Source organism: Gadus macrocephalus, chromosome 20, assembly GCF_031168955.1.
Source record: "Gadus macrocephalus chromosome 20, ASM3116895v1".
Classification (NCBI taxonomy): domain Eukaryota; kingdom Metazoa; phylum Chordata; class Actinopteri; order Gadiformes; family Gadidae; genus Gadus; species Gadus macrocephalus.
In genome coordinates this window covers 4,683,646-4,696,145 of record NC_082401.1, presented here as the reverse complement: position 1 = coordinate 4,696,145, position 12,500 = coordinate 4,683,646, and the positions used below count along the sequence as shown (strand labels likewise).

General features: G+C 44.0%; 1 protein-coding gene across 1 annotated transcript in view; it reads left to right on the top strand.

The window, feature by feature from the left end:
• Nucleotides 1-12,500, top strand: part of wnt10a (wingless-type MMTV integration site family, member 10a) — a 32,369-nt gene that overhangs the window by 1,325 nt on the left and 18,544 nt on the right. The window contains exons 2-3 of the mRNA XM_060040433.1: nucleotides 1,159-1,427; nucleotides 7,344-7,717. Of these exons, the coding sequence (XP_059896416.1) occupies nucleotides 1,159-1,427; nucleotides 7,344-7,717 (643 nt within the window). The remainder of the gene's footprint in view (nucleotides 1-1,158; nucleotides 1,428-7,343; nucleotides 7,718-12,500) is intronic.

The following is a 12,500-nucleotide window of genomic DNA, read 5'->3' as shown; positions in this document are numbered from 1 at the left end:
TGTGTGTGTGTGTGTGTGTGTGTGTGTGTGTGTGTGTGTGTGTGTGTGTGTGTGTGTGTGTGTGTGTGTGTGTGTGTGTGTGTGTGAATATATAATCATATATTGAATGTATATGTTTGTCGGGTGAAAACTCATGTTGTCATCTGCAAAGGCCAGATGAAAACATGAGGTGTCCTCGTACCTTTGCAGATTTGTGTGCCTGTCTGTGTGCACGCACATGAACATGTGTGCAGGTATGCACATGCATTCATCTTCTATTCTGCGTGTGTTGATTGTTTATTTGCATGTCTTGTCGTTTATCTTCCGTGGGTCAGTGTGCTGTTGTGCACAACAACAATCAAAAGTACGTTCTCCAGCCCAAACCTTTCATCAGCGCAGCCACTGGCCCGTGTTTTCTGTGTAACTGTTTTGTCTGTGAAGTAGGGTTTCTCCACGAGGTATAACCGAGCTCTGAGACTGTTGACAGCCCAATGACTGCTGTTGCCGTGATTGATGTGCAACAGAAGCACCGTGTTGTTCTGTTTTCATCAAACACATTGTCCGACAACAGAGTCAAACTCTATGCATGCTCTCAGAGGTTCCTCATGGTGGATTTGAAACCGTTGAGGGATCATCTAAGGTTAGAGCAGCTGCACTTCTGTTGGATTCAATTTGTAGTGTTTAGTGGCCATCAATAAAAAGTGATTTCACTGAGATTAGACACGCATGGTGAGACGCCTCTGGCTCTAAGTGTCATGGCTGATAATATAATTCTGATATGGAATGTAATTAACACAGTTGCATCTTTAACAATGGCTATTAAAACAATCATTGTGATAATAGCAGCTGTTTCATCCGAGGAACCTTGTAGTGTTACACTCATTACATCCATGTCAATCCCTTGCAGACATTTGTCTGCCAATCATTAGGTTATTGAACGCGTTAAACCAACGAGGACCATTAGGAAACTGTGCTTCTGCATATCTCATCCGGAAGCCCTTGAGAAGATGCAAAATTAAAATGTCCAGAGTCAACACAACTAAAATTAAATTGAGCCAATTGGGAGAACCAAAAGAAACATAGAAGGAACAATTATATATATATTGTGAATTCAAAGTTGTAAAGCCTAAGTCACTTCAATGATTTCTGAATGGTGTCTCGTCCCTCCCCTTCGTGCAGGGTGGTGGACTCCAACGAGATCCTGGGCCTGAAGCTACCCAACATCGACCCCATCCTCAACGCCAACACAGTGTGCCTGACACTGTCGGGCTTGAACCGCCGCCAGCAGGACGTCTGCATGCGCAACCCGGACGTCACGGCCTCCGCCATCCAGGGCATCCAGATCGCCATCCACGAGTGCCAGCACCAGTTCAGAGGTCACCGCTGGAATTGCTCCAGCCTGGAGACACGCAACAAGATCCCCTATGACAGCGTGGTCTTCAAACGAGGTGGGCTTTTGCTCTGGCACACAATGGTGTTGGGTAGGATAGCTGTTTCCAGAGCTTTGTTTTGGGTATTCTGAATGTATGCATGATGTTATGCAGGTCAGATAGCAGGAAACAGAAGTATCCCTGCTCATTTCAGTAATTGTTTTACCGATCTTAGTAAAATCGAAGTGTGCGGGCATGCTATAAACAATGTTTGATCATCTTGCCCTCACATGACTAAGGCCCCTTCAATAGGTCAAGGTAGATTACATGTCACAGCAAACAGCAGGGCCCCCCCCTTAACAGCCCACGATATCGTCCACCACACTCCAGCAAGGAGGTTTCCAAAGAGTTTGGTTTCCCTTCAGGACATATCCAACCATATTGTTCCCCTGGCCATAATGCTTAAAGGGTATCTCCCAATGACTTGCATACTCCTGGTTACAATAAAAGACAGCACTATGTACAGTATAGTATTTTCTCCCCAGCCCACCACACAGTCCTTTAATGGCCTTTACACAAAAGGAGCGGCCCAGTTCAAAAGCGCTTACTCACCTTGAGACCACTAAATCTATAGGGCAGATCGGTTTCCTCCCAGTGCTTTGTAGTGCTTTCGGAGCATCTCAAGTCGACCACAATGGATGAAAGAGGATCTTTAGAGCCGCGAGCCATCTCAGGTTATTTACTTTGAACAACAGCTGTTCTTAGAAGACCCCACTGGCAGCACCTGGACCGACCAGGCAGCAGGTGATCCCAACGCCAAACTGACCTCACTTTCAGTTCAGGCGAGGAAGCAGGAATACTCATTCTGGAGATGCCTTGTCAGAAGAGTTGATGGTCTTAATGGTTGTGTTTGTGGGATCTCTTGTCAGAAGGGTTGATGGTCTTAATGGTTGTGTTGGTGGGATGTCTTGTCAGATGGGTTGATGGTCTTAATAGTTGTGTTGGTACGATCTCTGGCTTGCCAAAACATTTATCTAACAGATGGTGTAGAGCAGTGTTGTTTTTGCTGCTTTATTACAAAGGTAGGCAGCAAAGCCTTCCTTTTTTTGGAATATCTATTATTATGTTATTTTGATTGGATATATTTTGTTTGGGTATTTGGTTGGTCTGCTGGTTGTTTTACAGCATTTGGACGCATTTGAGAACTACATTTCCTCATAGTGACACTATGATGTCAGTACTTCTTCAGTGCAGCAGAGAGACCATGATTTCGGGGAAAAAGCCATAAACATTATCCATGGTGACTATGTACTTGTGGGACATCACACCCTGCGATGAACTCTGTCTAATCTGATGTTCCACAAACTCAGCCCAATGTTTATTTATCATAATCTGTAGGGTTTACTTAACACAACTGCTGTATCTTTACATGTTTATCTATCTCTCCACACACTTAATTTCCAACTTTCAAGCGTAGTTGAGTCATTTGAAAGCTGTTTGTCATTATTTAGGGAGGCAGTTGGGTGTCTGGGTTCCCTGTTTGGCCCCGGGTGATGAAACTCCTAACCTTTGATACATAAACACAAAATAGAAACTGAAAAACTTGCTGTGCGTGTGTTCTCTCCTACAATAGATCAGAGATTAATACACAGATTAATACGTCATGAGCCCTGCGTTGCGTGCGGTGAGTGTATAAAAGTGGTGTTAATCTTTTTACTACTTTTTAATTGAGCAGGTTTTTCTTTAGAAATTTGGTTTAAAGCAAAGATATTACCAGGTTATTCAACTTTAAATCTTGACTCAATTTAGACAGGTTAAGAGTTCTGAAGGGTGTTCCATTGTGACAGGGATCAATGGACATTCTCTCAGACAGCGCTTTGCTATTATATGAACAGCTCCAAGCGTGGCAGGTACCTTCCACCTCTAGGTGTCTTTGTTTGGGTATCTCATTTTACTACAGGTGGGGCTTCTGTGGCTCGGGCCACTTATCTCCATGTTGATGCAGAACTTTTATCTTCAATCCCGTTTAGCCTGCATTAAAAAGTAGGCTAAAGTCAGTCAGGCCAGAGATCTATCTCCCTCTCTCTCTCTCTCTCTCTCTCTCTCTCTCTCTCTCTCTCTCTCTCTCTCCGTGCCTCTCTCACTCCCTCTCTCTCCCTCTCTCCTCTCAATCGCTCTCTGTTCCTCTCGCTCTCACTCTTTCTCTCTCTCGCTCTCTCAAGCTCTTCCTTCCTCTTCTCTTCCTTGATCTGCCTGAGCTCTCTGTCCCTCGCCAGGGCTTCTCTAATGCATCTACTCTTCTTGCCGGTGCAAGTGCTTGTGAATTTGCTCTCAGCACTTTCCCAACTCTCGGCGGCAAAAGCAGAAACCTGTTTAGTGGGTTTCTGTAACACAAAGTGACAGTTTCCTTTGAATCATTGATTATTTTTGCCACTTCCTCTGCCATCAGCTCAGCCGGGCGTGCCGTGACCGGTAAATTATTTGTAAGATTGATTTGTTCCCGGCCTTCCGGCTGGTCGGCGTCCCGCGGCCTGCTGCAGAGTGACGCTGGAGCTAAAACAGTCTCTCCTCGTATGAGGCTCAGGGCTGAGCATAAGTGCCGCTCCTACCCCCTCCAGCCCACACAGACACTGACACACGCACACCAGTACGCACACCAGTACGCACACCAAACTACCACATAAGTATATAAACCTATAGACACACATATCACACATACATTCCCATGCACACACACGCACAGGCACACACACACACATGCACACAATATCCTATAGACATACATCTCACACACACATTTGCGTTATATATATATCTATATCTATATATATATATGTATCCTTATTTAAGTCAATTGATTTTTGATTTAACAACTCAGCACTTGGTCTATGTGGGCTTGGGGCGAGGCAATGATCTCTGTACAGTTGCTGAGGAAGTGGCCTGCTGGAGGAGGAAGCGGCCTGGTAGTCAGCGTTCACCCGGGCCGTTTGGTCTGCTCTGGCACCGGGGAGCCCAGATAGGGCCTTCCACCCAGGTTTCAATAGCCCAGTTCAGTCGTGATTCAATTCATGGGGTACCGCTTTTACATTGAGCATAATCTTGCTAGCCTCCGTAATAGCTGCATACCGGAATGTGTGTGCGTGTTTGTGTGTGTGGGGGTGGGGGGGTATCAATTCCATTCAAAAAGCTTTATGGCACGAACATTGTTGTGAACAGTATTACTGATGCATTATTTATCTCTATACCTGATGGAAGTATGTTTTATTTCCCTACGAGAGTTTTCTACTTTGTTAATGCATAATAATTGAAAAATATTCATAAAATATATAGATCGTTTTTCTAATAACTGTATATTTTTATACATTGGTAGTCAAGGCGGGGCCCTATTGTTGTTAAGGCGGCCTCCTTAACCATACAGTGCTGGGGGAAACACTGCACAGGCTAAGATAAAGTTAGCGCTGCTGGCTCTCCCAGCCGAATAACCAGCTCTCTAATCCCGCAGCAGTTGTCACAACAGGACCGCGGGGCATACTGTTGTATCATAGCATACTGTAAAATATCTATATAGCTTTCACAATTAACTTAAAAGCCTGTTGTTAAATATAGCAACATTACATTTGATTAATATCTATATTTATGTTTGATATTACACAACACGACAGCCAGTGGCATGTTCAAATACAATATTACAAAAAATAGCACCCGGGGTGCATTGTACATAATCTTGACTATACCTTTGACAACAATGGAAATGTGTGTTTAAGGCTATATTATTACTTTAACATTCATTTTCTTGAGACATCCCTGGTGTTGTCACACAGTGTTTTCATACCCCTCTCTGGTCCAAGTAATGGAATGCCTCCTCCGACTGCGTTCGGTCCTCAGGAAGCATTCAGCTCACTGGGGATTAGGGGGAGAAGTTGTCAATACCAAAACACAGTTGTTCAGAAATGTATGCAATGCAATTGAACAAAACAGAAGATGTTTCAATTCTACCAAGAATACCAAGGAAGCTGGATCAGGCCCTGCTAAAAAGAGAAATAGCATTTAAACCGTTTTATCCGCCTGAATCACTTCCCCCCGCGAGCGGTGAGCAATAAAGCCTGAGTGGTTTCTTCTTATGTGTTCTTTAAGTTTCCATTATAATCTTCCCTATTTTCTCCGTCAGTAAGCGATTGCCAGTGATTCTGTTCCTTAAGGAGCTGAAGGGCGCCTGCTGAAACCCACTGAACTGAGGTCCAATGAGAAACACACAGTGAGGGAAATGTCTTCCCATTCCATGTACTTATGGCTTCTTCCTAGTATGTGTACCTGTGCGTGTGGATGTTTGCGTGTGTATTCCGGTGTCCATGTGCGTGGCTGTGTGCGTGTTCATGTCACAATTACAGAAGTCCTAATACAGATAAAAATAGGTGTTTTAATCATTGAAAAAGGAGTGGGATGTGATTATCAACTGAAGATGAAAGGATAGCAAAGCTTGTACTTACTTGAACATTGTCTTCTTACATATGCTTCTGTATTCCTAACCTGAACCATATCGATGGGGTTTGAAACACGAACATAACAATAAACTAACATCAAACATCAAAGTAATCCAAATGTCAGCCTGCTAGAGATACATTGCCATTAAATCTTCATCACTTCCAGGGACATATTATACAGTAGAGGAGATGTAGAGAAGAGCCACGCTTCTGTGGGTATTTCATTACAAATAGGTTTCCAAATACACGATGAGTCAGCCATGCTTTGATGTTCGCTAACCACAAACAGAGCCCAGCCAGCCCAGGCCACCACTGCTGCACAGCTAGCTTAGCGCTTTGGACCAGCAAGAATCTTCATTATAGAGGTGAAGACTGCCTCTGACATTATCCATTCCTTACCTCTGCTTGTGCTCTTACCATAACCGCAAATAATAAGAAATCAAATAAAGTCAAATCAAATCTTTAGCAGCACTGCCAAAAAGGAGAATGTTGTAGATAAATGCTAATCAAATTGTGTCTTATTGTATAGACAGATATGTATACAGTACATATTCTTGAAACAGTTAACACTCATTTGGTTTGGTTGTTCTCTGTGCATGGTGGTGAAGACGGTCGGAGACCATGGCCTCTTTATGAGCATGATGTCACAGAGTGCTCTGATGGGAGAGGTCTGCTCACTTTCAGATGCTCCTCAGAGATGCAGCACGGAAATGTTTGGCAACTGCTCATTTCACTTTTGTCCTGGAAGTTCCTCGCTGCATCCACACTGTAGCCCTGTGTACGCTCCTGACTTGCTTCACTAACCTGTGACATAACATCATTTTACGTGTAGGAAAACTGCATGTGAACCAGCTTTTAAAAGCCAATTAAGCAAAAAGACTTGAAAGGAATAAGTTAGTCAAGTTTTTCCTCTGCCACCGTTTTTAAACTCAGTCAAGATTTAGGGTTTTGGAACCAAGTTAGCTAACTTTGGAAACTTATATAAGGGAAGAGGGGGTTGTTTATGCTACTTCTGCCGTTAATATAGGATAAATACAGGAAGAACCACCACAACTGTAGTCCCCTTGAAAATACCACAGTTTGTTTTGGAGTTAAAGTAGGCTGCATCACAGAGATGGATTATATATAGATGTGGTCCCACAAATGACATGACCTATCAGTTCGGGTGTATATGTGTGCTTTGTTCTGCAGCTATGTTTATCATACACCACCATATCTTTTATGGTTTTCCACTGAAAGAATAACCACTCACTTCAAGACGTGTTCTGACCCATTTCATGTCCATCAGCATTGCCTACCATCTTCTAGCATACTGCCACTACAATCTATGGTGAATCCAGATACTTGCGGACATCCCATCAAATTGCCACTGTGGATGCAGATTGACTTTTCGATTGGGAGCCCAACAATCCTGGACTATCCTACTATACTGCCCCTCTCTGGATTATCCCTCTTACACCCAGTCATCACTCACCCATAACCCTTCAATCCCTCTGCCCCCCCCCCCCCTCAGGCTTCCGTGAGAGCGCCTTTGCCTACGCCATCGCGGCGGCGGGCGTGGTGCACGCCGTGGCCAATGCCTGCTCCATGGGCAAGCTGAAGGCTTGCGGCTGTGACGACAAGCGGCGCGGCGACGAGGAAGCATTCCGCATCAAGCTGCACCACCTGCAGATGGAGGCCATCCACCGGGGCAAGGGCATGGTGCACGGGGTGATGGAGCACTTCCCCGCCGAGCTGCCGGGGCCCCAGGACTCCTGGGAGTGGGGCGGCTGCAGCCCCGACGTGGAGTTCGGGGAGAAGTTCTCGCAGGACTTCCTGGACGCCCGTGAGACCTACAAGGACATCCATGCGCGCATGAGGCTGCACAATAACAGAGTTGGGAGGCAGGTAAGAAGAGTGTGTAGGGGGCGGGGGGGGGGGGCAGGAATCGGAGAAGATTGCCAAAAGTAGTTTGTTGTTGTCAAGGGAGGGGTGGGTTGTTTAGTCTGGGGCTGGGCTGAAATTATACAGTAGGCACACCATCCGTAACTGACGTTTTATTAGGTACAGTTCCTGCGAAAATGGCCTTAGGATTTTGTCGCTCCCGCATTTCTTGCAAGTGAGCACAGACATAAATCACTTGATGCTGTGTGTGTGTGTGTGTGTGTGTGCGCGCCTATGCGTGTGTGTCTCAACATGTCTGTCTGTGCCTTTTTGTAAATGTTTGTTCCACTCTCCCTTTATTATTTTCTGTGCTGAACAAGTTTCCTGGCCAAATTGGGATTTTACTCATTCCCTCGTGTCGTAAAAAACACATCCACAGGATTTCATGAGGTTCAGCAGCTCGTTCTAAGACAAATTTAAAAGGCCAAATTATATTGTCTTCTCCGTTTTATGTCGACTGATGTTGTTTACCAAATTAAGTAACAAACTAACAAAAAACATTTGATTTGAGAAAGTTGTATGATATCACTTGATGGTAATATAAAGCACATTGATCAGCAATACGCGTGTGGGAATTTAGATGATTGGCTGGATGGATGGTGAAGAGAGCTATTGTCGATTTTACAATAGCTTCCACTGTATACGGCTCTGAAAACAGAAGATAAACAGCTGTAGAGTGGGTGTACTTAGGGCCTGAGGGCCAGTGATCATGTCCCACAACGAATAACACACTTTGATTTTGTTGGCGAGATCCACAATAGAGCAAATCACTCAGGAGTCCCAAAGCCTGGAAGTGAACTTTTCTGGGCCTATGGGGTTCCCTCGACAAATGTCAGAAATATCCCTTTCCCTCCCCCCGGGTTTCCCTGTTTGTGTCAATGAAAGAAATAACCCACTAGCCTTTGTCCATTGGCACCTTTGGCCGCACCGAGTCATACCTTGCTGTTCTGAAGTGCTTTTTCGTTTCCCGTTTAAACAAACCGCACTGTGCCAGGTCGCGGACCGTCTCGGAGTCGGGCCAACGACCCTCCTCAGGGTGGGGAGGTGTCAGACCTGGTCGCTGTTTAGAGCAAGAAGCTGTCTCCCAATTTGTAGCGATATAGACCAATAAAATTACAATTTTACTGCGTTCTTATGTCTTAGATGCATATCTATGCACACAGAAGCTAGTAGCTTGATTTGTTATTGATCATTTATTCCTAGAACTACCTGAGGCTAATTAAAATGAAAGTTTAGATAGAAGTGCACGGCAGTGATTTTCGTTTGAAGATATGATGAAAAAGGATTAATTTCTTAATTAAGAATAGCCTCGATCTAAAGACCTCGGATTAGACATTCAACATGTTTTTTGCTATTATCAACATTGTGCGACACACTGAGAAATATGTATGAAACATTGTCCAACGTGTAAACAAGATTAATCTGGAAGAAATCGTCTAAAACCAAATATATATCATGTATTTTAAATTAATACGTTTAATTTAACAGATGGCCATCATTTAAAAACATTAAGGCTGTGTGTTGTTCATCGACTCAAGACCAATGCTTCATCAGTTTAAGACACACCTCGCCATTTTGTATTGGGCATTTGAATCCCAGCTGCACTGGGCTATGTGCCGAGTCAAACCGAGCCAGGCCAGGCCAGTACAGTATAATGACTAACGAGGTCTACACTTCACAAAGGAGCATGGAATGTGACTTGATTTGTTATACGTCAGGAGTGGGCTTAATAATGAGCAATAGGGCAGGGCGATATGACAGAGAAATTAAACCTTTATCTTTAGAATTTCTACTGACATGATCATATACGTATATGTCGGTTTTTCTTAATTCCATGGAAATACGTCGTTGCATAAGACATACAAAAAAGCATATTTTATGCAATCGCAAAGTGGGACCGATACGCCCACTGCTTTATGTGTAACACCATCCTGCGGCGGCAGGCATCACTGCGGTGGCATTGCGCAGTGACTCAGTGACAGCAGCGTGTGGAGACAAATCAAATCAAGTTTATTTATCATATGGACAGCAATCAGATGTGTAACCTACTGAGAAATTATCGGTTTGCGAGGTCTGCTCGACAACGTAAAAAGGAAAGAGAAAAGCGATGGAGAGATAGTGCACAAAAGAAAAATAGTGAGCGATAATAAAATAAACTTCAATAAATTAATCTAAGCTTTTTGCTTCGAGGTAAAAGCTGTTCGGGAGTCTGTTAGTGTGGGACTGGACACTCCCGTACTGTTTGCCAGCCGAGTGGAGAGACCAGTCTGTGGCTTGCGGGGCATCTTCTGGAGTAGATATCCAGCAGGGCTGGTGGATCCCTGCCTGTTATGTAAGGGAGTTTTGACCAGCCTCAGAAGAGCCTTTTGGTCGAGGGTGGAGCCACTACCGTACCGGGCAGTGATGCAACCTGCAAAATATGGAAAGCTGATAAAGTTTCCTCCATCAAGGGTTTCTTCCACTGCCTATTATTGATTGAGTGGGATGTTGATCAATAAGAATCATCTCATTGATACACTAACTATGTGAATCTATTTCAATTTCCGAAACAAAATTCCTCAGAGTTAGCAATTCAATGGTTGACGCGTTGGCCCCCCCCCCACCCCCCCCCCCCCCCCCCGTTCCCCCCCTCGTCCCCCGTCACCCCGTCCCCCCGTCTCCCTCCCTGGGGGTGAGGACATAGAGATGTAAAAAGACAGAGATAAGCCATGATAGCTCCCAGCAATCAGAGTGCTGCACAGACAAGGAGCAGCCCAAAATTGCTCATTGTTCTTTGCTTCCTCCTTTGTAATTTGGGCCTGTATCTCTCCATCAGCTTACTTCTGGTTTCCTTGATTATGCAGACAAAACACTGAATGTGGAGGGAGTGATGGCCGGACGGAGCCAACCGAGACTGCTCCCGGCCTAGAGGCTCAGGGCGCTCTCACACCTAAAGTTTGGTAGGCTCAGTTCAGAAGGGAAGTTGACACTGTAGAATTTTAATGTGGTTGAGTTAGCGTTTAAACTGGACTTTTTAAGATTCTCTGCTCATAAAATGTTTAAAATATGCCATTTTGAACATTTACCAACTGACCAAAATATGTAGTTCTTCTGTGCTCTAATCATCAATTACCAATTTCTCAAATGGCTTCACAGACCCGCGTTATAAAAACACCCCCTACCCCTAATCCCTTAAACGACCATGGAAAACCTCTGCTTTAGAGCGGTCTCCATCTTAAAGCTCAGATGTTAGTTCACCCATACGTACATCAGGGCTATGAAGAGAGCTATGAGGACTCAGGAATGCAAACTGTAAATGAAACAGAACGAGGTAGAAGCCTGTGGGTTAAATGTTGGGTATTGCCATTGACTCAATGAACAGATAGTATGCAGTTAAACCCTCAAAGCAATTTCCATTCCGACATAATGAGGTCGATAGAGTTCTGTACTAAGTCAATGAGAATGATTAATGATTTGCTGTTTTTGCCAAGAATCCCTCACCTGCAGTGATGGATTTTTATGTGAGAAAAGCCATTAGTGGGCGGGCTGTGTCATATGTTGAAGGACTGACGCACAAGACAAGACAATGAAGCCAAAGACGGTTGAAACAAAGACATCTAAGAACGTACAGTGGAGTTTATTTTACCGCGTGTTGCAGGAAGCCATAACTCATAGGCACAATGCATGCTAAAGAGGGCGGTTTTGTGGAAGAATTGTTTTTCAATACCTTACAAATACATGTCATGATGATAGCTCAAGCACAGTGATTTGAAGTAGTTATGTACACAACCATATATATCGGAAGTTCAGAGACGTGGAATATTCAGGGAGAAACTTCAAAACTAAATGGAATGTTAATGGTCAAAGAAAGAAGCGAGGGTACTGTATGGCCCCAGGGTGGATAAGAGTAAGTTGACTGGCTGTGTATTAATCAATGATGGCTGCTCCCTAAGTGGGAAAAGAGGTAATAATTGAAAGAAACATTACTTCACTGTTGTCAACTGTAGTAAACAGTGAAGACAAATACTTTCATTAACCTTCACTCCCTACTTTGTGTACGTTCCACTTTAATATAGCTACTGTAACAGCCTGTGGTCAATATGGTCTTACTGTGTATCTTAATATTTGCTTGGTTTACCATCTAAAGGCTACAGCCTAGCCTGTTTAACAAAGAACAACTCCATGACCTCTCTGACCTCATGTTCGCTCGTCTTGGTCCCAGGCATCTCAGCAGCATCAAAGCGACGCCCTTAATTTAGGAGAGACAATCTTTGCAGTGAGCAAGGCTAGGAGAGTCCTGGGTTCAGCCCAATCAGACACCGGGCGGTGACCTTGGAGGACCTTGGAGAGTTAGAAGTGAACAAGTGTCCTTGTACTTTCCTACTCTACCTGCTCATGGCTGTCTTCTTCAAACAGAATGCATGACCCCCTGTGATCTCCTCTTGCATAACCTGCAATCTCAAAAATTGAATAATGTTAGGAATTTACTCAAAACAAACACAAAACTATATTGTCATGGCGATATTTATGTGCATAAGATACACATACAGCCCCCTTTTTATCACAAACACAAATGTTATGTCAGCCAAATTTTTATACGTGTGCCTGTGTGTGTGCATATATATATAGATATAGATATATATATACACTACCATATACATAGACAGAAACCCTCAAGCCACATTAAGATGCATTCATTACTTATTACTCTTATTAAGTTCCTCCTGAAACATTGAATACTGGCAGTCTGTACTATTAGGAAAGGGAC